Here is a 27,970-nt window from a genome sequence, read left to right as displayed (position 1 = left end):
TCATTGTCTTGACTAAATGTTTAATTATAATGCATATGTTAAAAGGTACAGCTACTCAGTGCCCATGTCAATTCAAGAAAACTGCCTCAAAATAATATGAACAATTTGAGATTTAAATGTACAATTTAATTTGGAAATACATTTTCATTAGGAGAAAAAAATAAGGAATTCAAAGAAAAGGAATCTGCAATATTTTATATTTAACTTACGTGGCATTAGAGGAAAATCCTGCTGACTTTAATTTCCTTTTTCATGTGTGACTATTGTGTCCTGAGTATGTGTTCATTACTCTTGACAGCAAGCATGTTTGGGATAAAACAGGGTTGGTGTGTTGAAAAGGAAGTGACCGCCTGTGGTGGTGTGTATACTTGGCTCTTATAAGGGGACTCGTTTGGCACCTCTCAGAACAACAGGAATAGACCAGTTACCCAAAACATCCTCAGCTGATGGATGTCAGCAGAACTCAACCTGGCAGTACAAGTCTTTAATTAGAAGTATTAACACAACATGTACAATTTAAATAGTGTCGATTAAAATGTACACTACTGTTCAAAAGTTTGGGGTCCGTACATTAAAAGAAAAAATAAATGAATACTTTTTTTCAGCAAGAATACATTATATTGATCAAGTGACAGTGAACACATTAATGTTAATGTTAACATAATGTTAGAAAAAGGTCTTTCAAATAAATGCTGTTTTTTTAATGTTCTAATTTATCAAAGAATCCTGGAAAAAAAACTATAAATAACAATAATAAGCAGCACAACTTTTTTTCGACATTGATAATAAATGTTTCTTGAGCAGCAAATCAGCATATTTGAAGACTGGAGAAAGGATGCTGAAAATTCAGCTTTGCCATCACAGGAATATATATATATATATTTAACTACGTTAAATTATAAAGCATTTATTTTAAATTGCAATAATATTTCACAATATTACTGTTTTTACTGATTGTCTGATCAAATAAATGTAGCCTTGGTGAGTATAAGAGACTTCTTTCAAAAACATTTGATAAACTTTTGAATGGTACTGTATAAAAAACAGCAATTTAATTACAATGTAGTTAATTTCCCAGTCAATGGGGCTTTATTTCTTTTTTTTTTTACCTGAAAGAATATCAAATACATTTAATTCTGGCAATTTTTTTCTCAGTAGCTCAGATCTGAACAGTGATTAGACATGAATGAGATGAACAGAATCCTAAACATTAGCACAAATACAAAATCAGAGAGATTTTCATTCACATTCTTTAAATGTCACATACAACCATGCTTAACCCATTTTCATATTTTCACTTCTCAAAATAACACAATCAGAAATGTAGCTGTTTATGCATTGTAGAACTGTACCTGGTGTTTGATACATCACATACATGCATTTGTTCTGTGAGTGATTTAGTGTCAAGCTAAATCAGTGTTCTGAACACAACCTGCACTAATAAAAATTTCAGCAAGTCCCCACTCTATAGCGACGAGTTTCCTGCCGCTCCTCTCAAATCATGTGGCTGTTCACACGACAGAGGTCCAGCTACAGCAGTCCACTAGCCTGTTTTAAAGCGAGAGAGAATTATAGACTATTTCCCGTCCTTTGAAGTGTCCACTGACTTGTTCCGCTCCAGCTGTGTACTGAAGGACAAGTATTGTTGTGATTTTACTTTGCTGTCATGAACTCATCTTATCGTCCCTTTTGACTGGGCTCTGACCACATTCATCTAGTCCGAAACAACTGACAGAGCACAATTTATGCCATCTTTAATCCTTTCAATCTCTGCAATCTTTCCTTTATGTTATAGCCTACTGGTTTGATTATGTAATATTTGTTGTGATGCTATGTATTTTTAGCATTATGGTGTCATTTTTAAATATCAGGATGCTATGCGTTGTAGTTATGCTGTATTTCATTATCTTTAAGGTTCAGTAAAGCGCTTTGCATGGCTTGACAGTGGTCTGTTATCTGCATGTTTCTCATTCCGGCTCCTCCTGCTCTGGCTACGGCGCGGCCGGGCACTGGCGACCCACGATGACACAGTCAGACCAAAGCGGATCAGAACCAGCCCCAGACAGGACATGTCTTTGGCCACAGCGATTTCAGAGAAGAGGGCACGATCTCGGGGCAGATTGATGGAGCTGTCGCTGGTCTCTAAGTCCCGGACAACGGCTAGAATCTCCTGACGGTCTGTCTGATGCACCATCCCACGAACATTCAACACAGCAGAGATGTGTCTTCTCCTGTGAGAGGAGAGAATGAGGGTGAGAGGGCTTGTATATGGTTCATATTTTGGGTTGCATTATCAGAAAAGCATATCACTCTCGCTACTTTTGCACAGAACAAGAAATACATTATTCGTGGTTGAAAACAAAGTATATGAATCTAGATAATAAATAAAAAATGAGAGTAGAGTCGATTAAAATATAGAGCTCACAAGAAATGGAAGACAATCATACCAATAATCATCATCATTATATTACAGCTATAAATGGCTGATATAAAATGCCACACCATTTATTAATAAAATAAATATACAAAAAATATATGTAATTTTATATACAAATACTATTACAAAAAAAATGAAAGCAGTAAAAATGCTACAAGTGAGTTTGAGCATCACAACCAGTGTTATTTCTAACTATTACAGTATTTATTCATATTTTCTAATCAATAAATTCTCATTTTAGTTTGAGTTTGCCATTTATGTTGTTTTTTATATAGTTTTAATTTATTTTTAATTCAGTTTTAGTACTTTTCTAGTACTTTAGTAGAACAACCTTATTTTAGTTTGTTACTAAGGCAATCTTTTTTATTTTTCAGTTTTTCATCGAATATTTATATTTTATTTTATTTATACATTACAAAAAATATCGGCTGATAAAATGGAACAGATATGCTGAAATTATAGTAGTTTTCAACAAATTACCATTTTTTTAAGAATCCTTCATACCAATCAATTTCCATTATTTAGATAAAGAGGAAAAAAAACTTTAAGATATACATTATATGATAATATTACTTAAAAAGTCCATTATTTCAGGCAAAAGTCATTTGAGCAATGTAGTCCAAATGTGTTTCTTTGTAATGATCCCTTGACAGTGCTCATGGCTCAAAAAGCCAACTCCGAGTTAGCGCTCTGTACTAAGATGGCATGTCCTGCCTATAGATAACAATGTGACAGTGTTATCTGTGACAAACTTTAACATAGACGGACAGTAAAAAAAAACAGGAAACTACACTGCAAAGCACAAAGAGAAGTTAAGTAGCCTCCACTTTTTTGTCTTTTGATCTTTAGTTGGTGTGTGTGTGTGTGTATTTGATTGGAGTGTGGCACCAGTCAGTCTCCTGTGACCTGGCAGGAACAGGAAGTACTCCACAGCCACTTCCTGTCTGCTGAGGAGGGTCGTGCGTCAGCAAGCAGGAGCACTGCCAGCCAGTGACTGAGCACACACACACACACACATTTCTCTTCATCCAAACAAAAACACAACTAAAGTGGGGTCACATCTCACCCATTCCCCTGTTTACTGTCTGCTGTTCCCTCCCGTCCACATAAAGGAAAGTTGGCACTGAGATGGAGCATCACGGTAACTATTTTCAGTCAGACATTCTTAGAATGACCTCAGGAAACAGAGAGGTGTTGTGAAAAATAGTTCTCAAGGAAATAAGAGGGGAACTTGTCAGATTTTTCATGAATGAAAGCACTTTGAGATGACAGAGTTCAGGTTCTACCCTTCCGCAGGTCTAAAAGTGTTCAGCAAAATTGTATTAATGCAACTGTAAACTGACAAAGTTACATGTTAAATTACCGAGTGCTCTAGGAGCTAATAAAACACTTTCCTTCCGGTTTTATGCTATATAAAAATCGACATCCGGTTCTACATTCGGTTTCAATTTTATAGCAGTTTTTAAACACTTGGTTCTGGACTGGTCATCAAATTTCATTGTTCAAGTAGCTTTCTAAAGGGCCATTCACACAGGACGCATTTTTACTAGTCAGATGTGTTTGACCATTGTAGTTCAACTTTTAAAAAACGCTTCTCTGTTCATGCATTGAAGAGCATGCAGTGAGTGCATTTGTCTGAAGCATGGAGTGGGTTTCTAAAAGTCAGGAAATCTGTATTTTCTCTCTCTCTCCGCATTAATTTTGAGTGGATTTATGTCACTAGTGAAGACATGGAAAACCCGGAATGGAGTTGGAGCTGATCAGAAGGAGAGAATGTTAGGACCCAACCATACACTTGCCCTTTCTTGGTATCCCTGCTGGAGCTTAAACCCTACGCAGTTTCATCACGGGCCTCTGAAAATGGGTTTGATGCTTTTGCCCTGGCGCTCTTACCGTATATCTGGAAATTCCTTAACCAAAAGCCCAACTTCCATCTGAATAGAGGGAGTGTCCTCCAACGCTATAATGTCAGCCAGGTGAACAATCACACTGTCCAACCAGGAGGAAGTTGACTCCTGAGAAAAGAAAAAGAGTGAGGACATCATTTTCATTAACTAATTTTGGTGTTGGCATTTTTGGTTAAAATAAAATAAAATACTTCTGTTTCAACCTGATTTGTAATGGCTTTTCGCAAATCACAAATTATTTTATTCTATTCACAGGTTTTGTGCTTAATGATTTTATACCTAACAGTACTCTAATGTTGGGATGAAAAAAGATAGTGTCAGCTTAATAGAAAGTAAACAATTTACACATTTATAATATTTTTCTTTTTCACACTATAAATGTGTCTTTGTACAACAATATATTTTGAGAAAAAGGTCCTTTGCATCATATGTGGGGGTCATTTGGTGTGATAACTTTAAGATAATGCAAGGCATAATATGAAAGCTAGTGACACTGACCAGATCTTTAAAAAGAGCCTTCAGCTGTTTGGCCTCATCCTGCAGACGGAAAGCCACTCTCTTCCTCATTTTGAGTGACGTACAGATGACCCGCCCCCTCATGATGGCACGAACATATTCAACCAGGACCCGCCTGTGCACCTCATTCACCAATGCCTGTCAGCCAATCAGATAATCAATCAACCGACCAACCAACGAGCCTCTGAGCATGCGTGTGTCCTGGCATGCATGTACTGTATGTTATACCTGATATGGGGGACAGTCCATTCTTCTAAACTTTTTAAAGTGCTGTTTAATGGTCATCTCAATGCTCTCATAGGCCTCATTGTTATCCAGCCACTTCCTCTTCACCAGTTTATCGAAGAATGGCTGGAATCATGCCAGAAAATCATCAATGAATGCATTGGGAAACATTTCTAGGCCAGATGTGAATCTGTGCATATGTCTCACCCTGATGTGTTCAAACAGTATGTCTGAAAGAACTCGCACTGACTGGTTAACAATTCGCTCCAGAGAGGATTGAGCTCGCTGGGAGACGTCCTCACTGCCAAGGGTGTCACACAGACGACAGCGCTCCACAAAATTCCTACACAGTTCAACACAGTTAAGTCATCTTAGAATTTATTTCTTTTTCATATCTGTGCTATTTCATTGCATTATTCTTTCTATAGTATTTGTATTATTCATTTATATATTTTACAAACTGAAATCCTTCACAAAAGTGTTTTTATGAGTTTTATATGTACGTTTGGTTTACTGATGATTTGAGTTATGACTGTCATGACTATCTACAGAATCATGTTCTATTATTTTGTTTTTGTTACAAAATTTCACATTAAAAAATAAACTCTCTTTAAACGAACGCTGAATATCTAAGATGTCAGATGTTTTACCTGTATTTCAAATTATACATTATACAATATTCATTGTGTTTTACAATTGAAGGAAATGTCCTGGCTGAAAATTACCATTTCTGTTTTTCAAGTTTTTTTTTTTCTTAGTGTATTTTTAGTAAAAAATCAAACAGATATGCCCAGTGATTTCTAGCCAAGCAAGAGATCTGTATTTCTCTGAAGAACCTCCATCTTTAAAAAATATAAAATGTAGAACATATAAATTCTAAGATTTTTTTCTTAGTCTTCAAAAAAAAAAAATCCTAGTTGGGAGAGATTGGAATAAATAGACATGGTGAATAAGATGAAAAACCTGAATGGTGGAACACAGTTGACAAGAGAGATGGTCCTGGAGACATAGCCATCCCCATGATCCCCAAACTCTGACTGCGTGTCATGAAACATCTCAACCTTTCTCTGGAAACTAAATACCACACAGACACAAAATTCCATTATTTCCTCTATTTAAAACAGAAATGAATAAGACACTTATAGAATATAGCGGAGAAACTTAAGGGTTAGTTCACCCAAAAATGAAAATTCTGTCATTAATTACTAATATTGATCCAATACATATTTATCCAAGCCCATAAGACTTTCATTCATCTTTGAAACACAGATGAAAATATTTTTATTGAAATCTGAGCGATTATGTCCCTCCATTGACAGTCTACGCAACTGACACTTTGACCCTTCAAAAAGATCGTAAAACTAATCCATATGAATAGAGCGGTTTAGTCGATATTGAGACATGATCACTTTATATGAAGAACAGATTTAATTTAGGCTTTTATTCACATATAAACATTCATCAACTCACACATCAGTTATGGTAAAAGGAAGCTCAAGCATGTTCGCTTGACGTGCAAGAATCAATGGGCTTCAGTTGTGTGTGTTACGTTTACTGATCTATATTAAAATTATATATAATTGTTAAATATTATATAGATCAGTGGTTACGCAGCATGGTTGAGCTTCGAAAGTACCGGAGGTTTGTTCTTGCATATCAAGAACGTACAGTTGAGCTTTTGTTTATGTTCGTTGATGAATGTTTATATGTGAATAAAAGCCTAAATTAAATCTGTTCTTCATATAAAGTGATCATGTCTCAATATCGACTAAACCGCTCTATTCATATGGATTAGAATAAATTCAGTCTGTTCTTTATATAATAAATAATATTATATAATATAGGATATGGCCAGCAGCCATCACCCTGTAGCCCAAGACTGGTTTCCCACTGAACTGAAGCCTGGCCAGTACCTGGATGGGAGTCCTCCTGAGAAAACTAGGTTGCTGCTGGAAGAGGTGGTAGTTTGTGTGGACTGTCAATGGAGGCACAGAAATCTCATAGATTTCATTACAAAATATCTTCATTTGTGTTTTGAAGATGAACTAAAGTCTTGTGGTTTTGGAACAACATGAGGGTGAGTAAATGATGATGGAATTTTCATTTTTAGGTGAACGAACCCTTTAAGACTGAGACACAAATTAAAAATGTTTTACCTTTACATTTATGCATTTGGCAGACTCTTTTATGCAAAGTGCTTTACATTTTTCAGATGTATACATTTCAATCAGTTCTGGCAAGTTCCTGGGAGTCAAACCCATGACGTTGGCATTACAAACACCAAGCTCTACTGTTTGAGTTACTAGAATGCTAAAAAAAGTGCTCAACCTTAGTAAGTTAGTTAATTGAGTTATTCGTAAGTTAAGTAACTTAATAAGTTAGTTATTGTGTTGACCATGTCAGATTCTCTTATGCAATAGCTTTAATTGTGTTGTGAAAGGTTTGACTACAATGCATTCTAACATGAATATATTTCAGGGGCTTTATGAAGTAAATATCATTTAAACATTTACTTGTATGATAAGATCAATTAATACGAGTAGCCTATTTAAACATCTTTTCTTACACATTATCATGATTTTTGCCATGGGTTTTTCATCCTCAGCATCTTTATGATCATACTCTTATGTCCAGGTGTGCATTAATGCACGGGCTTCCATAGGCTGAAGGTCAGTTGTGTTGTCTGTTCGCGACTCGAATTTTCCGCTCTCACTCAAGTATTAAAGCTGCTGTCTGTTAATTTGATGGATGAACTTGCGCCTCGACTTTTGTCGTATTAAATGCCTTGCCTTGCCTTGCCTATTAAATATGATAATAATTTACAGTTTTATTTATGTCACCATCTTTGATATTACTTTAGTCCCTGTCACTATGGTTAGAGTTGATAGATCCCGTTGTATGTTCATACAGACAGTTTAGGAGACATTGTAAACCATTGTAAATTTCGACACTCAAATTCTCAAATCATTCTCAAAACTGGCTTTGGTAAACTAATAATATTCATCATAATGTTTATTGAAAGTGACATCCTCCAAAAATGGGATTTTACTGACATTATCAAGGACTTTTCAGCTAGAAAAACAAGGGAAAAAAACCATTTCCTAAGCTGTCATTTGAATTTATTCATACATGAACACAAATTGAAATATCTATGTATTGAACAATGGCCTAGTGACATTTTGTTGGGGCGTCTCTAGTTATATAAAGGCACCCCTGCTCATCTCACCTGTGCAAGAAATCTCCAAGTCCATTTAAGGTGCAGCGAGCGACACGAGCTCCTAGTGGCTGACTGACAGCTGTCGATCTGTCCAAATCTACCTTCAGCCTCTGAAACGCATAAACACACACAGATATAAAAACATATTCACATAAACACAGTTACTCGCATTCACCAATATTGCTAAAAGTACAAAGTGGAAGGCATGCATAGTCAGACCATGTTCAGAAGAATGAGGTAGGCTAATAGCTGTACATGTGTAGGATTGTGGGTAAGTTACCTGTATAACAGAACGGGCGAGGCCAGACTGATACTCCTCAATGTGCAGTGTCTGAGCCCATCGCTTTTCTTCATCATCCAAAACTTGTGAGAGCTCCATAGTCATCTTGTCCTGCAGAAACACACACAAAGTGGATATTATTTTCACGCTTTGTTTCCAGAAATTAATAATTAATGCATAGTTTGATTATTGATAATCAAGTGTTACCCAAACAGTTTCGACGCAGTCCTGTTCCAGTCGGTCTATGACATCTTCAGGCAGGAGAGGATCTAACGCTTCACACACTATCGTGCCCATTGCTCCAACTGTAGCCAAGACGTCCCTATGAGACGCTCACAGTCAGAACTAGTGCACGTTTGTGTCTCCATAAGTGTCTAGCGTGTCTAAGCTATAGTGTATTTGTGTTGTGCAGTGTTGGAACCATCAACCAGACAGTTGAGCTACTGTTTTAAATTTTTTAAGATGTCCGTCCCTACAAGCAACAAAACAAAAACTTAAGGAAGGGGACATATATAAATTGATTTTACTTCATAAATAAAAAAATATAACTACCTAATGTAATGTATGTAATGTATGTTTGCTGGTACTAAAACATGAATGAATGAGAAATCTCAATTATCAAACTAGAAAAGGTAAATGTATACTAGTAAACAACAACTTCCTATTTTACATAACTGACTCGAAAATATAAATAATGAGGGGCTTATTTCCCTACATTCGATTGAATGACACTGTGACAAGCTCTTCTTTATTACTTTAATCTGTTTATAATTCTTTTTTAAAACTCTTCGATGGCCCGTGCACTTTCCAGACTCAATATTATATTCAACAATATATTCCATTACTGAAATACAGGATCATTTCTTTACTTAATTCCAGCAATATTTACTCAACACAAACAATATTTTCATGTATTTAGATCTTCATGCATTTAACTCTTATGCTACAAATGAGAGAGATTAGATGAGCCTATTTGATTATTCTCTCAACTCAGACATGATAAAAAAATAGCGGTGTACTGTTTGGTCACGCTACACAGTCACTCATTACGAAACGTAGCTCTAAAAGATAAATTACTTAAAGTCACGATGAAACGGAAGTAGTGACTTCCATGGCATATTGTGACATACATCAGTGTAATGGGCTTTCGAAAAATAAAAAATTGTAGGGCTTGGTTCTATCCATTGGCAGTTGATTGGATTTTGAGATGTGGGTGTTGCGCTCCAAAATAGAGGCAGATGTGAGCATGCAGGGGCGGGGTTTAAGCAGACTAAATGATTGGAGAAGTCCTGCATACATCATCAGAGAGAACGCTGTAGTTTTCACCAGAAATACATAAATCGTTCACAATATGGTCTATAACAAGCGTTTAGAAAACAGATAGGGTGAGTTTTCATTTCAACTACTATCAAGCTACTGAAAAATTTAGTCAAGTTGATAGTGTGGCTACTTTTAGTACACCAGACCATCCATGTGTGTACAGTAATTCTCCCAGGTATTCTGTACCGGTGTTGTTTATTCTAATAAACAATGCATCTGATATTAATAGACCTAAGCTCATTCTTCCACTGGGTCATTAAAGCAAGAGCCGTGTGGAATGTGATTGCAGGAAAGGTGTGTGAAAAAAAACAGAAAACACACCTCAGTGTCTATATACATGGGCAAATACCTGTTGTAAATGTTGTAGATCCAGTCAAGCAGCGAGTATGTATCTGTAATTTGAATCGGGCCACAAGTGACGGTCTTCAGTCGTTTGGCAACAGCCCTGTGATAGCTCTGCATGTAGACCTGAAACACAGCAAACTCCTCGGGATAAACCGCCACCACATTCCGACGTGCCGCGTCCATATCCTCCACCACTCTGCCCCTCAAACGCTCCAAGTACATGCCCATCTGCCCTGCAGCGATGCCCCCCGGTTGTGGAAGACACCAGTCAGCTGCCTCTCCCACAGCCTCCACCCACCTTTGACGCAGTCTCCTGGGGCGCTTGGAGGGCCGGGAATGGTCTTCAGATTGGTCACTGGCTTGGGCGTTGGATTGGGCCTCTTGTCGTAGGGCCCAAACCTTGTCAGCCTGCTCTTCCTGTTGAATGACCAGCACCACCAGGCCAAGCTGCGGGCCGCTGCAGGGCTGGCGTAACGATTCCCTCACCACATCCCACATTTCTCTCTGAAGAGCCTCGTAAAGCAGCTCTACATCTTTCACTTTACGCAGCCCAGCGTCCCACATGCTTGGGCCAGAATCCTCACTGCCTGAACCAGGCAACAGGGGGAGCCAGAGAGGCGAAGTGAGTGTGTGAGGAGTTATACTGCTGGGCGTGGTTGAAGTGGGTGTGGTCTGTGTCCAGAAGGAGGGGTCAAGTTCACACTCTCTCTCCAGCTCTTGGATGTGCGTGTCAGCAAGCAGCAGGTCTCTCTGATTAACTAATTGTAGGATCTCCAACACTGAGTGAGAAAGAGAGAGATTGAGTAGTGTTTAATTTCATTTTACGGCCATGTGTTTATTCGCTCGATGTGTTGTTGCCTTTGGAACAGGCTGTAGATTAACACAGTTTTTTCTCCTTGCGGTGAGCTTATCAGGTTGGATCTTCTGTACAAAGAAAGCATGTCATTTCCTGTCTCTGTGAAAGTGTTTGTTAATTGGCCAATGACTCACAGGGACTTTTGGACCTTGTTACTTCTCAAGCAAGGTGTTATGGGTCAATCATGGAGACCTGTGAGCATAATAGTTACACTCTGTACGTCCCGTAAAATGTACAAACAATTACAGACAATAATAAAAAAACAGTACCTGATAGTGGCTCCCTGCGTTTGACCGGCTGTTCTTCTTCTACTAACTCTTGCTCGTCTTCCTGCGAGCTGCGGTTTGTTAGCGAGTCTCCTCTGAGTTTGCTCAGACTGACCATGCGTAGGAACGAGGGACGCCTGCGACTGTCTTCATCGTTTTCGGTGGTCAGATCACCTGTAGGTAGACTATCTCTTCGCTCACTTTCCTTACGACGCCCTGCCAACCTGAGGATAAAAAAATGTGTTAAGTAAAACTCCCTTTACAACAACAGCTGTAGAAAATATCTAGTCTCAGAAATAATGATCTATATAACAGTAATTCTGCTAGGTTTCAGGACTAATCTGAAAAAAGATCACACACATACAGTACGGTATACAGGTGAAACTAGAAAAATTTGAATAATGTGCAAAAGTTCATTTTTATTCAGTAATTCAACTTAAAAGGTGAAACTAATATATTATATCGATTTATTATATGCAAAGTGAGATATTTCAAGTATTTATTTGTTATAATTTTGATGATTATGGCTTACAGCTTATGAAACAACCAAATTCAAAATTAGAATATTGTGAAAAGGTTTTCATAAACTGTAAGCCATAATCATCAAAATTATAACAAATAAAGGCTTGAAATATCTCACTTTGCATGTAATGAGTCTATATAATATATTAGGTTCATCTTTTAAGTTGAATTACTGATATAAATTAACTTTTGCACGATTTTCTAATTTTTCGAGTTTCACCTGTATATATATCATCAAAATGTCTCAGGCATCTTCTAGGCATCAAAATTAAAGTCGGCATTAAATGGAAATTCACCTTTTTTTCCAAATGCATGTTACTTTGCATCTTTAATGCACCTCTCTGGTGACATATACTGCTGATTGGACTTTATTGAATTTAGTCTGCTTAAACCATCCCACTTTCTTATGGTCAATTGCAAGCTAGCATTCATATAAAATCAGATCTGCCTGATTTTAATCATATTTGCGTTTAATTTAGTTTGAAACACAATTGTTAAGACAAGTTGAAATGCACTCCTATGTAATATGCGCATCCTAAAACACGGCACAGTCGCATTCTCACCTCAGTAAGGTCATGATCTCCTCAGAGGCACGTCGATAGTTCTTTTTTTTCTTTCCTGAGGAGGGTGTTGCCGGGAGAGTGGCACTCCGTAGTGAAGGAGTGGCACCCCACACATTTCTTCCGGTCATACGGAGCCCTTTTCCTAATTTGCCAAGGGTCTTCAGTGGCGATGAGCCACAGATTCGCTCCAGAGTTCCTCTCTTTTCTTTTGATCCCTCAGTGACCTTTGACCCTCCACGCTGCTCAGCGTTTGCCTCATTCTCTAGTGCTTCGCTCACCTGAGATGCCCTTTGGTAGTCCTGTCCATTCTTCCAGACCTCGTTCTCTTCATTATTCCACCCTATGCCTGCCCACGCCCCTTCAAACGGATTCAGATCGGATGGTGGCAGAATGAGTTCCCCGTTGCTATGGTTGCTCTTTAGGATGAGTTCTCCATTAGTTAAGTTACTTTTTTGGAGATCACCATTGCTGTGGTTACTCTTGGACCTCCTGGGCAGCCTCTTGAGGATGGGCATTCTGGCTCTGGTTAACTAGAAGACGAAATGGACATAGTTACATTGGTCAGAATTGTCTTGTTTCTAATTTCATTGAAATACATTTGCATTATATATTCTAAAGATCTCACATCACAGGTTTTTCCAAACAGTTTGTCACACATCTGCAGAAAAAACTCATTTTTAATTATTTAATTACATTTTAAATTATTTGTTAAATGCATCCAAGTCATTCCAATTTGCAAGATTTTCTTGTATATTGTGCCATGTCACCAAGCATGTCCGTAGTCCATGTGTCCTAAAGGTAACCAGAGTTGAAACCCGTTTAAACCGCCTTCATCAGGTCTGTCTTAAATGACTTTGCCTTATTGCATTCTCATTGTTCAGTATTCCGGTAAGCGGAGTGCATTAACAGCATATGTATGTGTGTATGTGTATGTTCTTTGAAGACGTTAGCAGTTTTTAAGCTCCTATAATGGAAGCTCCCATCCAGATGTGTCAGAATAGTTTCCTGTCCTCAACGTTTCTCAGAAAATACACACTCTTTACTCAAACACACTCACTTTCTACAAAGTCTCTTAAGAAAGTTTCTACCAACAAATTCTACACAATCTGCAACCTATATGTTAAAAATTTACTACTTTAAACCCTATCAAGATGTTACTATTGTGTTTAAAAATGTATCATGCAATTTGAACAAAGCCTCTTAAAATTTATATGAAGAAAAATAGGTAAAGACAGAGCAGGGAGGAAGGGAGAGGGAGGGAGGTGTTGTTGTGTAGCACACACTGACCCCTGTGATTGTGTTTAGCATCCCTGCCTTGCATTATTTCTGAGCAGAGTTCCAGATCTGGGCTGGGAACCAAAAGGTTCTAGGTTCAAATCAATCACGAGCCATTACCATTGTACACTTAAACAAGGCATGCGTGTCAGCTAAAATGACTACTTGCACCCCTCACCTATATTAAACTCACTAATTTGGTTATTTACTGTCTGGGTTCCAGGTGGACCATCTATCAGTATTCTTGTTCTTGCATAATTCCCGGTAACAGAAGAGAAAACATCACTTGTAAATGTTGTTGTTTAGAACGGAAAGAGATGTGCATTTCTCGAATAATATGTTTATGTTGCAGATAAATATTAAACAAACGGGGAAAACATTTTTTTTTTTTTTTCAATAAGCACTGTAGAAACAGGGCTGAAACTAAATCTAATTGTCTGGTCCAGATCTTTATTGCCTAAAGGAAATTAATTTAAATGAATTGCTGAGTTTTATCAAGATAAAAATGTGCCTGGTAAAGGATTTCATCATCATCAGATGCACAATTTAAAAAAAAAAAAACAATTTAAAGTATGATTATCAGTTTTAGTTCTGGGTGAACTTCAAAAACATCAACACCAGTATCATATATATATATATATATATATATATATATGAAGACTTCAGATGCAAAAGCCTCTAAGTGCCATCTGAAATTTTATCAAGCTTGTATATTTAAGTTCAGTAATTTCATTTTAATGACAATTAATAGGTAATTTGTATTGCCATTAAAGTGAAATAACTGAACATAAACATACAAACTTGATAAAACTGATCATTCTAGAAGAAAATTTCAGATGGCACTTAGAGGCTTTTGCATCTAAAGTCTTCATATATATATATATATATATATATATATATATATATAAATAAAAGATAGCTTTTGTAATATTATACACTACCGTTCAAAAGTTTGGGGTCAGTAAGATTTTTATTTATTAATCAAAAGCGAGAGTAAAGACATTTATAATGTTACAAAATATTTCTAATTCAGATTTTGAACTTTCTATTCATCAAAGAATCCTGAATTTTTTTCAACATTGATAATAAAAATAATAATTCATGTTTCTTGGGCAGCAAATTCCCATATTAGAAGGATTTCTGAAGGATTGTGCGCCACTGAAGACTGGAGTAATGATGCTGAAAATTCAGATTTACCATCACAGGATAAAATATTTTCAAATATATTAAAATAGAACACAGTTATTTTAAATCTTAAATTGAATCACTCATGTAACATCTGTATTAAGAAAGAAAATTGTAAAACTGAATTTATGGACTCAAATTTCATTGACAGGTATGAAAAAAATTAAAAAAATCCAAATATATGTATTGATTTTAACACAAAGGTACAAGAATGACATGCATATCTTACCTTCTGCTGCAGTGGGCAGTCAGTTCAGGGCAAATCCATTCCAGTGTCTGTGCGATTGATAGAGAGGCTATCAGTAAGAGAGGGCCAAAGTGTTTGTGTGTCTGTCTCCAAGAGTTTGGGGCCTTGTATTGGAATGTTGGAGGCAGCCGTTCAGTTTGCTCCCAGATGATGATGCATTTTCCTGAGGAAAAAGAGACACCCTCCCTAAACAAACATAGACACACACACACACACACACACGCTTGGCTGTTGTTGAAAATAAGAAATTGTTCTTAAGTGACTTGCCTGGTTAAATAAAGGTATATAAATAATTTAACAGAGATAATGTTTTGACAACAGTTTTAATATCCAGTTACTTGGTTTCACTGAGATCTCAGATCAGTACAGTGTCACTAATCTTGATGTTAATCATCTTAACCTTAGACAGTTGACATAGTAACTGAAACTTTTAAAGGTATCCTATTAGAACAGCTGGAATAGGCTGTTCCTATAATTCTCATATTTTACATTCTAATTATGTGAATTTATGAATTAACCATCAGGTCTTGTACAGCAAATGCAAGATTTCGTTAGGGTTGGGAATCACTGGACTTGTAGATTCATTTAGTATTGGGGTTTTCTTATTGATCCTGGAAAATCCCCAGGACTGCATATTTTGGATGCTCCAGAAACAGTATGAAAACCCCTGATTTAGCACAAGCTGTGCAACGCCTTCCAAAATACCCAAAAGGCTTCTTGGATGAATGGTCAAACACAACCAGTTGTCCAGAATGAATCTACTAGAACAGTGGTTATTTACAGGGGACCGGACCCCACTGTGGGGCCTCTGCAAAACTTCCAGAGAGGCTCTAATAAGTCTTACATTTATTCAAATTTATAAGTTAAAACCGTATTAATTCGCAAATAAAATACTGCCTGGTTTAACAGACAGCCTTTAGATTAAGCCAGGATTCTGCCTTAGTTTAAATAGGACATTTAGCTTTTATAAACATGCCTTAGAAAAAAACATTACTGGACTTTTGTAAATGTATCTTTTACATATTCAGATATTACAGATTCATCGGTGCAAGTTCCTTTCAGTTAGAACAATCAATAATTCACTTTAGTCTGGGACTATAGGCTTAAGCCTTGTCTGTGAAACCAGGGTAAATAAAAATGCAAAATTTTTAACTGGCATCATATTTTATTACAGTTTATTTGAATTACAACTGAAGTACCAGAGGTACATATCAGTTTAGACAGGAGGGCCTTCGAATATTGACTTAGACAAAAGTGGGCCTTGGAGTCAAAAAGGTTGAAAACCACTAGAACATTCTAATATGAACAGGATAACTAAGAATCTTTAGATTTTCACAGACATTTTACCATAACCTAAAAATATATATATAATTTTTTTTAATTATGCACTGAGTTGTACAAGTAAAAACAGAGACATAAATAAAAGCCACCTCCATTAATGGCTTACTCTCATGTAGGTCTAGTTGTTTAGTCTATCTACAGATGAGGTACTACCGTATAATACAGAGAAAAGTGCACATCTTCTGCATCACTTCTCCCTCTGGTGGACAATACATTATAGCGCACCATAGATCGATGTGATGCTCTGTTCACCTGCCATTAACACCACACACATATACAAATAATTGTTACTTTTATTAAACTTTTTTCATAAACACTATTAAACTTAATTAGTATGTCCAATGACATACTTTCCTGTGATTGTTAACATGTTAGTATATTATTGTGAATTTGCATGTCACCAGATTTAGCTTTAAATGCAAGTAAATTTGCATTCTGTTAGTTCAAACAAAAACAAAAAAACCTGCAAACAAATTATTGCTATGGCAAATATTTACCATACCGAGAGTGATGGCAATTTGACAAGTGAACACTATTAAATGTACCACTCTTATGAGTTTGTAAACAAACACCTCACAGTTACAGAGTCGCTAAACTAGTTGGATACTGCACGTTGCATGTGTGTCCTGAGTGTGTTAGGGAGCTCAGTCCAGTGACCGCAATAATCCAGAACAGATACAATCACAGTGTCTGATGTGTTGGATGATTATGGTCGCCTCTGTGATGATGGATGTTGCCATGGTGATGTGGGTACGTGTGGAGACAGGGATGCTCAATTCCTTCATTCTGCAACTCTTCCTGTTTGTGGAGACCATGCAGCTTCTGCAACAGCTCAGCAATGAAGGCCTGAACACACACACAATTTAGCTGTACATACTTATAGTAATTGTGCTTAAGCATGTAAATGTTTTTTTTTTTGTTAGAAAAAAATATAATTTATGTAAAACCCAGAAGAAGAAGAAATTATGAGATTACATATTTTTTTTAATTGCTTGCACACAATTTCAATAAACTACACACAAGACCTTCAGCGTAGATGTTCAGCGTAAACTATATACAACTCGTAAATATCTTCTGCGGACTGTGTGTGTACCAGTCAGCAGTTTCTATGTTTACTCTTTTAAGCTTCACAATCTTAAACAATCAAATTGAAAATGGTGAGAATTGTGCCCTGGTGTGTATCACACATGAAAACTGATTACGCTTTTCAGATGTCAGTGTTTTGTGAGTGTGTGTGAGTGTGAGGTAAGTGCCACGTTCCTCTCGACTGATTCTCCATGATGTGTCAGCATTTCAACACTACCCAGAGACGCACAATCTTCAGCACATACACACACAGTGACAAACACACACTAATCAAAAGGCTGAGAGTGAACATTGTTAAAGAGCCCCGATGAAAGAATGCCTTTGTACTAACAGAGAGCAATAGGGGCAAAGGGAAAGAGAGAACAAATCAGTCATTGACAGTGATCATTGTGAGAAACACGGGGAAGGGAGTGTCAGCCACTGCAGTGTCCCTCAGAGAGAGTGGGAGAGAGCAGGAAAGGGATGAGAAAAAAGTCCATAGAGGGGTAATGAGGATGAGTACACAAATTTTTTTTAAAGAAACAAGAAAAATGTTAGGATAGAAAGATGATGACAAAGAGAATGATTTACAGATGGAAGGATTGAGGAAAGTACCTCCGTGTTCCTAGTGCAGGTTTGCAGAAGAACCTGTGAAACAAATAAAAACAAATAAATAATTTCTAAACTTAAAAAACAAAACAAAATCAAATACAAAATTAAATTAAAAAAAAGTCAGTAATACTTATAATAACAACTGTGTACACTAACTAGTGGAGAATATAGCACCTTAAATTGTTCTATATTGTGTAAAGCATTCATACAAATGAGTCTATAAAGTTCTAATTTCTGAGAAAAATGTTGAAGAGGGAGTCCCCGCAAATACTTAGGTCAAGGGACATGGTATAAAAGCTCTGGGATCCACTCACCATCTTCATCTAAAATTAAAATGGCAGACAAGGTCAATGGTCCTATCTTTTACATGTCATTTTCATGTGAGATACAAACTTTAAAATTTGAAGAATTAAAAAGAGCCATATTTTGAAAAATAAAATAAAGTTAATGTATTATTTGAGCACTAATGTATTGGGGCGGGGGAACATTAAGAAATGCTTACTAATGCATTTTCTTCTTCTCTAGAGGGTCATTTTATTTACCTGACATTTGTACGAGATTTTCCCAGTGCGCAAAAAAATATTTTTTCTGGCATTGTATATTATGAATATTATTGTCTCTTTAACAAATTGCTTTGTTCCTCTTTTATAAGTTGCTTTTAAAAGCATCTGTTAAATTCATAAATGTAAATATGGCTATACAAGCACAGGATGTGGTGTGAGTGAGAGAGGAGGATTATGGGACCTGTAGTTTGTGTGTTCGCTCTTCATCACTTGAGAGATCCAACAAATCATCAATGTTCACTTCCTCTGGCATATCCTCCAACATAAACACACACAAAAAACAATTAGTAAGGGTGCTAATAGCATTAACTGTTCCAGAAATACATATTAAAAAAAATACACAGGTATAAGAATTTAAAAATAAAACACTGCAGATTAGGCCTAATATGAGAAGCTAAAAACATATAGGCATAGACCAAACTGTAAATCTGACATTATTGACATGAAGTCCAATGTAAGCTCCAACAATTACAGCATATAGAACAATTATGGCACCGCTGCACTGAACCTCATTTGTTTATTCCACTTCACATCTCCACTGCCTATTATATATTATTGTTCCTCAACTTTTCAGCAGCCAACAGTTTCCGTATCTCATAATATCTTCAGTCTCAATATTCCATAATCTCAGTGGGAAACTTTTGCGTACACAGAAGCAAAAGAACAAATCGAGATAACAGATCGCATAACACAACTCCCAAGAGACATCTCTGTCATCTCTTACTGTGGGACAGGGTCTCACAACTTCCTGCCTGTTGCTGCCGCAGAAGCTTTCTCAGGGGTGCCCATGTAAGGTAGTGATAAAACCAAGTGATCCCCCTCTGTAATTGAGGGAGAAAAGGCAGAACCTCCCTAAGTACCTCCAGGGGCCTGCTCATCCTCACCTTTTATGGACAGACAACTTAATACTTATCTAACATTATCCAACTAATATTATTTTGTCACAACACACTTACATTGACAAAGGCTGTTGTTTATAAACTTGAGACTCACAGAAAAATGTCTCCTCTCAGTCCATTTAAAGGTGCATGAGGAGATAATATAATCTGCTTTATACAACCTAATAAACCTGGCTTTAAATATATATACATTTTGTTGGATCTTTGATTAATTGCTTTTGTTTCTCTTGTAGTAGCGTAGGATAAAAGTATCTACTAAATGCAAAAATTTGAAATGGAAACATTACATTTTCATTTGGGAAAATGTAAATACACACAGATAAAACAGAACGGTGTTGTCAACATAATCAAAATGAAAATATTTATATGCAGAAACAGTCTTTCGTTTACATTGAGTGGTGTAAAATATGTATTCTGTCTACAGGCACTTTTTAAAACCAAAATGACCAAACATTATAGTAATGTTATAGTAATTATAGCTGGGTAAGCAGCACAAAAACGGTCCATACACTAATGCACTCAACTATGCAAAAATCAACACACCTGTTTACAATAAGAAACCTGAATTTAATAGTTCAAAGTAGGTGAATATGCATTTTTTTAAACTGACATTGAGAGTATTGTGTAAACGTTTGTGGTCAACTTCTTAAAGAAGGAACTGTTACACTATTCAGCAGTCAAACATTTCAAAATAACGCATGAGACAGTAGAGTGTGGAAATGCATGTGTGGCGCCCTCGTTCATTTTTCCATCAAACTCGATTCTTTTTTCAGAACTCACCAACCTGTAGTTTCCAGCGTCAACTCTGCACATGTGAGGATGAGCATGGACACTCACCTTGCCCTCGTACAGGCTCTCAAGCCCTTCATCGATCCATTTCTCCACGTCCAGTCTTTTCTGAAGCTGTTTACGGTTGTATTTTACTGTAACGCGGGCTTGGCGCTTATGTATGTTCATCCCGTGCTCTGGACCAGTGTCTAAATCCGGGGAATGACTGGTATGTATCTCCTCAGCCATGTTTGCATTCGCCTGTGCTTGTGAATGAGCGCGAGGACAGAAGAAACTGGACGCTGAGTGGCTCGCGCTTGATTGGAGGTAGCTAACGTCAGACGCTCGAGGATTTATGGGGTAGGGCTACATTTAAGGTTGTAACAGAAAAAAAGTATAATTTATGTAAACCCCAGAATATATTCAGAATATAAAGCTTTTAAATATGGACATAAAAACTTTATTTAAAGTGTTTAGAGAGAAAACAGATTTTTACTAAAAGTTGTACAATATGGTTACCGTTTTAAATGTTCCTCTAATTACATTTTTGTTAGCCTAGGCCTATTTGTTGTTGCATGTGTTACAGTCCCATTTTTAATATGTTGTAGAGGTCATTGTCATCCATATACTGATTTCTGAATATTCTGATATTCAGATTTCATCAAATTTAATGTCAACACATGTTCTATCAGTTGTTTTTAATTTTGAACATGCATTTTACGCATAGTCTAGGCCATATGATTTTGGGTTTGTTAAATATGTTGTTGAATATGTTTGTTTGACAATATGTGTTAATAAATCATGTGTTTTTTTATTAAGATCAGGGATGGCCCACTTTAACAGACCAGCTGGCCAACTTTACCTGAAAATAAATGTGTCTGGAGCGCATGATCTCAAAATGTATATTGTATATACCTTTCAAATAACACATATCAACTGTATTCAAATTGAAATATTATAGCTGGACCTTAAAGTAAAAAAAAAAAAAAAAGAGAAAAAAAAAAAAGAATGCCTATAGAACAAAACATCTAGGCATCTAAATTGCACGTTTAACAAAAAATGGCCCACTTTACATTCACCCTACACGCCAAACTACACACAGATGTGAAAAATGTGTCTTTTGCTTGTTCAGTGTGAAGTGGAGTGCACAGGAGTTTGTCATAGCACTCACACGTACATGTATTTGCACAAATACACTGTACAGTATGTATGCACAATTGATTAACTTTACAGTTATTACATTTAATTGAATCAACTCTAAACTGACTTGATCTGAATAATGACACTATTGGCTTGTTAGAGCTGCTTTACAGCAGAATTTAAATTTGTTAATATGAAGCAGCATTGAAACAAGTTGTGTTGTATGAAGCATAATAGAAATAAAAGGTGACGACTTCACTTATATATATATATATATATATATATATTCAGTATATATTTACAGAATAAACAGAAATGCAAATTTCTAAGTGATCAAATTAGGTATATTTACAATATTAACAGAAATGCACGGGGCAAAAAACTGTTTGTTTAACAATGGCAAACTGAGTGTACAGCATGCTTGGTTTTCCAGACTTGGTCTGAAGATTAGGTACCGTACATGAGTGAATGGTTTCTCTGAGTGTCTCAAGTACCACTTTAAGTGTGTAAGCAATAAAAAAAACTAATCAAACATTGTAGAAAGAATAGAATTGAACAAATGAGGTGTTTTTCTCATATAATTTACTTCATATAATTAAAATAACAAACACATACAAAATAAATTAACATAAAATCTTTACAAAGATAAGACAATGATTGAAAGCAAAAGTACAAAAATGCAAAATAGAAACTTAGGCGTAAACTTAGGTTTAAATTAATAGGAAACATCTGGCAAAAGAAATAAACATTCATTAGACAAACCCCATTGAAGAAAATCTGATTTTATGTAATTTAACATAAGAACCATGACACATTTCCCCATATCATTCGAGGAAAAAAAACACACTGCTTAATACACAATACAAAACTGGAGCAAAATCTTCCCATTTGGTCTTAAGAATATCGTTTGATATTCCTGACTGTGTTCTGCTTGCTTTCTCTTATTTATACCTTTTTATTATTATTATTAAACCTGTTGCTGGTAACATCCTGACAAATGAACAAAGGTGATACTCTCACCCTTATGCAATAAAAAAAAGTTATTGTTTTCATCAGTCTCATACAGAGCCCAGAGTTTGACAAGAAAGCACCTGACTTCAATGCTCTTCAGTTTAACTTACTTCTTTCTCTTTCAATAGAGGTATTTCCTTACTTGGTTCTCTTTGTATAGAGCTATTTTTCACTTTTTTTATCTTTGTATAAAGATATGAGTTCTCTTCATATAGAGTTCTGTAACCTAAGTCTGTTTTAGCTTTTAGCACTTGTGTCTGTCTTCATATGAAAACAGATTCACAGAGCCCAGCACACAGTAGTGTGAGTGTTTGTTTCTTTTAGTTTTTGGTTTACAGAGTCTTCCACCTTTACAGATGGCAAAGGTCCAATCCCTTATTCAGCTAAGACATACTTCATTCATTCATTCACTCATTCATTCATTCATTCACTCATTCATAAAAATTAAGACAAAAGCAAGTGCTACATCCAAATTCTCATCCCTGCATATGAGTTTGTGTGTCCGTGTATATGCTCACGTTTCTACATCAGTGTATGCATTTGGGCATTTACACACATGTACATGTGGATGCGTCTCATCTAAGCCCTCCTCCAGCACTCCACAGGAAGTCCTGCCCAGCAGGCAGTGTGTGAGAGGCCGCCAATGACATTCGGCTCTCGGTGTTGCTGGGTTTCACCTGACTAAATTCTCGATCATAGGGATATTGCTGCCTGTCGAAATTATTCACTGTCTCCAAATCATTAAACACAGAATCGCACAGCTGCTGTCTGCGCAGTCTATGCCTCCTCCTCCTGATCACCACCAGTCCCACACACACTCCTAAAAACACAGCCAGCACACCTAACACACATGACACCGCCACAGCTGAAGGCGAGGTCCGCCCAACCCGGGGGGCCATCATCTCCAGACCTCCCTGCACAGGAAACTCACAGGTTGAACCCATGAAGCCAGGCACACACTGACACACTGGCCCTGAGAAATGTGTGTAGCAAGTTCCCCCGTTAAGGCATGGGTTCGTGAGACAAGCGTCTGCTCGGAGGCTGCAGTTTTTACCCATAAAACCTAGAGTGCAGGTGCAGGTGTAGTCGTTAATGCCGTCTTGGCAGGTTCCGGCATTTTGACATGGATAGCGGGCACAGTCGTCGATGTTTGTCTCACAGCGAGAGCCGGTGAAACCAGGGCGACAGCGACACAGAGCACTAGCACCCAGATCCACACACTCACCACCTACAACCAAAGAGAGAGGAGGTTACATATGAGTAGGTGTAGAAGAGAGGAACTGTAACAGTAGCACATGTGCATGTGTGTGGTTGCACAAAAATGCTTAGAACTATGCTCTTTACTATACAAAAAAAAAGTGAATGGTGACCACAGCGGTCAAATGAATTAAATGTAAAAAAAATCCATGCATAAAAGTGTGTTCATAAGACTTAGTGCATTTGTAATACATTTTTAATATGCTTTTACTTGTTTGGAGCATGAGAGGCGGTAGTTGCCATCCATTTTCATTGTATGAGCAACATTAGCATTCTTCAAAACTTATTTTGTGTTCCACAAAAGAAAGATTTCTAACATGAGGGTTAGTCAATGGTAAATGTGGGTGTTTTGTACACAATTCTGTTATTGCGTTTTTTCAATCAACACAAAAACTCACCATTGGCACATGGTTTGTGGCTGCAGCGGTCCAGTCTTTTCTCACAGTTGGATCCAGTAAAGGCTGGGGGGCAGCGGCAGACGTAGCCACCGGTGAATTTCTCCTCACATGTCCCTCCGTTAAAGCAGGGGTCATCAGCGCACGTCATCGCAATAATCTCACAGTTCTTCCCATAGAATCCCTGAGGACATGTGCAGGAGTAATCGTTCTCCAAATCCTGCAAGGGAAAATAGGTATCAAATCATTTTTGATCTCCACAATCCATTGATCTGAGCACATTTATTTATCCTAAATCACATCCATACAGTTTGTACATTCTTATTTTACTGTTATTTATTTAGCCTATATTAATTGTAGTTTTAAATAAAATGTATTAACTCCAAGCTAAGTGTGTAAATGTTTGTTTTTGAACAAAAATGTAAATAGATAGATAGATAGATAGATAGATAGATAGATAGATAGATAGATAGATAGATAGATAGATAGATAGATAGATAGATAGATAGATAGATAGATAGATAGATAGATAGATAGATAGATAGATAGATAGATAGATAGAGTTTTTTCAATAAGTGAGCTTAGACTTACGTTGCAACTGCCACCATTCTTGCAGGGGTTGCAGTCACACTCGTTGATCTCCAGCTCACAGTTTGTGCCCCCATATCCTGGCCGGCAGGTGCAAGTGTAGCTGCCCTGTCCAGTGTTGGTGCAGGTGGCACCATTAGCACAGGGTTTGTGGTTGGTGCAGTAGTTGAGGTCCTGGTTACAAAAGAGGCCTCCCCATCCCTCCTTGCACACACACTGCCACGGCTGCGAGCAGGTCCCATGCAGGCATCCTGGGTAATGCACACACTCGCTGCAGGACGGCCCCTGCCATCCCAGACGACACTTACACTCTCCGGGTGACTCGCAGTAACCGTGTCGCTCACTGCAGTCCGAAGAGCAGATGGCTGTGGGGGGAGACAGAGAAGGGGGGTAAGCACACCACACACACACCACGCCCCCCGGAGAGGGCAGATGAATGGGTGTGTTAAGTGTAGGGGCCAGCAGCTGGTGAGCTGACAGAGGTAATGAACTCTTTTGTATTTTGAGCTATGGCAAGCGTGCACACACACACACACACACACAGAGAACGACCCTCTAGCATGTATCTGTTGGGTTTCTTTGTTAGGCTGAACAAAAGAAGTGCAGAAGCTCTGAAGGAGCAGCTCAACTTCCATCAGACACACACACTAAGATATGAGAGATAAGACGGACGTAATGCTGCTGCTCAGGTTCCAACACACACAATAGCACATAAATACAGTGATCAAGACAGAGATAGGACTGCTTCTTTAGGACCCAGACATACTATCCCAAAGGACTGAACAGACCTCTGACACACACACAGATTGTAGGTTACTCACGATCGGAGCAGTAGTCTCCCTGCCATCCCTCTTGGCATTCCCTGTTCCCGCTCTCATCGCAGGTGTAGTGTCCCAGCGTGTCGTCACGGGGACGGCAGTAATCCGAACACGCCTCGCCGTAGTAAAACTCATCACAGAAAACGTGATACGAGTAACGGAGCTCGCTCTGGTCGCCGAAATGAACATCCTGAGACCAGTCTTCCCCAATCGCCAAGCGCCTTCGTGTTGCTAAACGACTGATCAGGTTGTTTTGATTCTCTGTTTGGAAAAATTCAAAATTTTAGCTTGAAAAAGCAGTGAATTAATTAATTAAATAAATAAATAAATAAATAAATAAAACTCTTAATTTAGTAATGCATCATGTCTGTATCTTGGTTTTGAATTGAATAGCTACAGAGTCTCTGAAACAGGGCCACTCACCTGTGTAATCATGATGCTCTTTGGGAGACTCTGCATTCCATGCCTCAATAATAAGAGAAAACGTCCCCTGAAAAGAACAAGTTGTTATTCCAGATCCAAGGAAAATGTTTCACTCAAACTGAGAAGCTAACAATCTCTGTCTTTATTTCTTTTTCTTTCGTTTTGTTTTACTTATGGGCCAATTTGTTACGTTTTCAGACCTTTGCATGGTCTTGTTTATGGTCTTTTGCACTTATTTACATGTTAAATGTTTAGTTAAACTTAAGGGAACTAGAATAAAAATAATAATTTTAATGCAAAAAAAATTATAGGCAGCATTTGTCTTATTAGTTATCAGATCAGCTTAATAATTACACAATGAATTAATGAAATATTGTTTGCTAGTGTTAATCTATTAATGTCACTTTACCGGCCACTTGAAGTGGAAAGGCACCCGGATGGCTGCGCTGCTGGCTATAGAGCTCTGGTCCGCTCGCAGGACACTCGTCTGACCGGTTCCGAAGGTGCACGGAGGCTCGGCGGAGATGACGTCCTCAGAATGCTTGAGACAAATCCTGAAAAAGATGTTGCAGTCTCGCGTCCTCCTGCACAAGCGCCGTGTCGTGCTGAACGAGTGAACTTTCAATTCAAATACACCCGATGAAACCACCTGTTCAAGAACAGAAAAACCGTAGGCTGTATGTGACTTCTACATATTTTAATAAAATAAATAAACAATTCATACTATAAATACACATTAAAGAGAAAATGAAAAGATGAATGAAGTATAGGCAAAGCCTTGAACTGGCTCCTTACCAACTGGAAAAGCGACACAGACAGCAGGCAGTACAAAGACAGATGCGCCATCTCGCTCAGTTAATCCTAAACTTTATTACAACAACGCGCACGTATCTTCATCCGCAGCTTGAAAGTGTTTAGAGATACAGAAGAAGAAAAAAACAGTTAGATATCCTGGTAAGAAATCTTTGGCACGTCCATGAAAGTCCAGTGTGTCTTCAGAGGAAAAGCGCACTCGTCGTCTCCGTTCTTCAGCGCGTGCGGGTTAACTTCATTGAATGTCTTGATGAATGGACGCCGTTATATACGTCTTGCCCCCCTTCACGTGACGTCAGAGGGGACATATGCCATAATATTGGCCTGATTAAATTGATCTGCTGCTGCGTGTGGCAGTTGTGTAGATGGAGTTGAAGGGTTAGGGTTGAAGCTAGCCACACTGCTGTCTATATCATTTATTATTTTTCATAGTGATGCAGATGTGCACAGGAGATCTCAAGTATGAAAACTTGATGAATATTTCGTTATTTTGCGAAATAATAAAGGTAAATTCAGCAAACAGGCGCGTTTGTCACTCGACTTTCAGAATTAGTTTATTAGTTTTAGTTTAATTAGTTTATTCGCACTACTTGAATTAAGAAATGAAAACATCTGACTGTGACCTGTAGTGATTCAGATTTGATTTGTTTACTTGAAGTTTATTAAAAAATTATTAACGGTAATTTAAAAAAGCAAACAGAAATGCTACACGGTAGCTATAGCCTATTCGATGAACCAAAAATTATATACGGTGCAAAAATGCCTTTTTAATTAGGACGCTTCATAATGCGAGCAGTAGTTCTGAGGTATAATAAAGTTGCGTGAAAGTAAAACTTATAGGATAAAAGTCTAAATCTCTGCAAATATTTTGACAAATGTTTTGACATTGAAAAAAAGCTTTCTTATTAGGCTATTTTTTATATCAATGGGCTCTCTCTCTCTCTCTCTCTCTCTCTCTCTATATATATATATATATATATATATATATATATATATATATATATATATATATATATATTAAACATAAAATAACAATTGTTTATGTTTTATTTCAAAAATATTATCCCATTTAAAAAATATAGGCTATATTTCCAATTACTGTTGTTTCCACCAGAA

The 27,970-nt window shown here is 37.3% G+C and overlaps 3 protein-coding genes and 1 long non-coding RNA gene across 5 annotated transcripts in view; 1 reads left to right on the top strand and 3 right to left on the bottom strand.

Moving 5' to 3' along the window:
• Window positions 1-27,970, top strand: part of LOC306996212 — a 1,114,438-nt gene that overhangs the window by 389,714 nt on the left and 696,754 nt on the right. The window lies entirely within an intron of this gene.
• Window positions 1,062-15,278, bottom strand: exoc3l2a (exocyst complex component 3-like 2a). The gene is made up of 13 exons (XM_079608083.1): window positions 15,144-15,278; window positions 12,455-12,984; window positions 11,373-11,593; window positions 10,252-11,026; window positions 8,790-8,904; window positions 8,583-8,693; window positions 8,312-8,412; window positions 6,049-6,159; window positions 5,293-5,428; window positions 5,089-5,211; window positions 4,843-4,998; window positions 4,331-4,452; window positions 1,062-2,231 (listed from the first exon to the last, which is right to left on the bottom strand). Exons 2-13 carry the CDS (start codon window positions 12,967-12,969, stop codon window positions 1,910-1,912), a joined length of 2,808 nt encoding a protein of 935 aa, XP_079464209.1. The 5' UTR covers window positions 12,970-12,984; window positions 15,144-15,278; the 3' UTR covers window positions 1,062-1,909.
• Window positions 16,054-20,750, bottom strand: ppp1r14aa (protein phosphatase 1, regulatory (inhibitor) subunit 14Aa). 2 transcript variants are annotated; one of them, XM_079608438.1, is made up of 4 exons: window positions 20,480-20,714; window positions 18,924-19,002; window positions 18,183-18,215; window positions 16,054-17,348 (listed from the first exon to the last, which is right to left on the bottom strand). In XM_079608438.1, exons 1-4 carry the CDS (start codon window positions 20,656-20,658, stop codon window positions 17,184-17,186), a joined length of 456 nt encoding a protein of 151 aa, XP_079464564.1. In that variant the 5' UTR covers window positions 20,659-20,714; the 3' UTR covers window positions 16,054-17,183. The 2 variants fall into 2 exon arrangements, with proteins under 2 accessions (XP_079464564.1, XP_079464565.1); XM_079608439.1 differs by having other exon boundaries at window positions 16,059-17,348; window positions 18,924-18,998; window positions 20,479-20,750.
• dlb (deltaB) lies at window positions 22,747-27,145 on the bottom strand. The gene is made up of 7 exons (XM_079607170.1): window positions 26,837-27,145; window positions 26,451-26,690; window positions 26,042-26,108; window positions 25,622-25,879; window positions 24,804-25,165; window positions 24,216-24,432; window positions 22,747-23,788 (listed from the first exon to the last, which is right to left on the bottom strand). Exons 1-7 carry the CDS (start codon window positions 26,885-26,887, stop codon window positions 23,136-23,138), a joined length of 1,848 nt encoding a protein of 615 aa, XP_079463296.1. The 5' UTR covers window positions 26,888-27,145; the 3' UTR covers window positions 22,747-23,135.

This window comes from Phoxinus phoxinus (assembly GCF_949152265.1).
Source record: "Phoxinus phoxinus genome assembly, chromosome: 3".
Taxonomy (NCBI): Eukaryota; Metazoa; Chordata; class Actinopteri; order Cypriniformes; family Leuciscidae; genus Phoxinus; species Phoxinus phoxinus.
This window is presented reverse-complemented; position numbering and strand designations above follow the sequence as displayed.

What these genes read in the sequence shown, in the direction of transcription:
- ppp1r14aa (XM_079608438.1), bottom strand. Translation starts at nt 20,658, where the DNA reads ATGGCTGAGGAGATACATACCAGTCATTCCCCGGATTTAGACACTGGT. An exon ending in AGCGAACACACAAACTACAG is followed by an intron (nt 18,216 to 18,923) that starts GTCCCATAATCC and finishes TTTGTTTCACAG; the next exon opens with GTTCTTCTGCAAACCTGCAC. An exon ending in CCTGCACTAGGAACACGGAG is followed by an intron (nt 17,349 to 18,182) that starts GTACTTTCCTCA and finishes GTGTGTGTTCAG; the next exon opens with GCCTTCATTGCTGAGCTGTT.
- dlb (XM_079607170.1), bottom strand. Translation starts at nt 26,887, where the DNA reads ATGGCGCATCTGTCTTTGTACTGCCTGCTGTCTGTGTCGCTTTTCCAG. An exon ending in AGAGCATCATGATTACACAG is followed by an intron (nt 25,880 to 26,041) that starts GTGAGTGGCCCT and finishes TTTTCCAAACAG; the next exon opens with AGAATCAAAACAACCTGATC. An exon ending in AGAATGGTGGCAGTTGCAAC is followed by an intron (nt 24,433 to 24,803) that starts GTAAGTCTAAGC and finishes TTTCCCTTGCAG; the next exon opens with GATTTGGAGAACGATTACTC.
- exoc3l2a (XM_079608083.1), bottom strand. Translation starts at nt 12,969, where the DNA reads ATGCCCATCCTCAAGAGGCTGCCCAGGAGGTCCAAGAGTAACCACAGC. An exon ending in TGGACTGTCCCCCATATCAG is followed by an intron (nt 4,999 to 5,088) that starts GTATAACATACA and finishes ATTGGCTGACAG; the next exon opens with GCATTGGTGAATGAGGTGCA. An exon ending in AGGCTCTTTTTAAAGATCTG is followed by an intron (nt 4,453 to 4,842) that starts GTCAGTGTCACT and finishes TTCTTTTCTCAG; the next exon opens with GAGTCAACTTCCTCCTGGTT.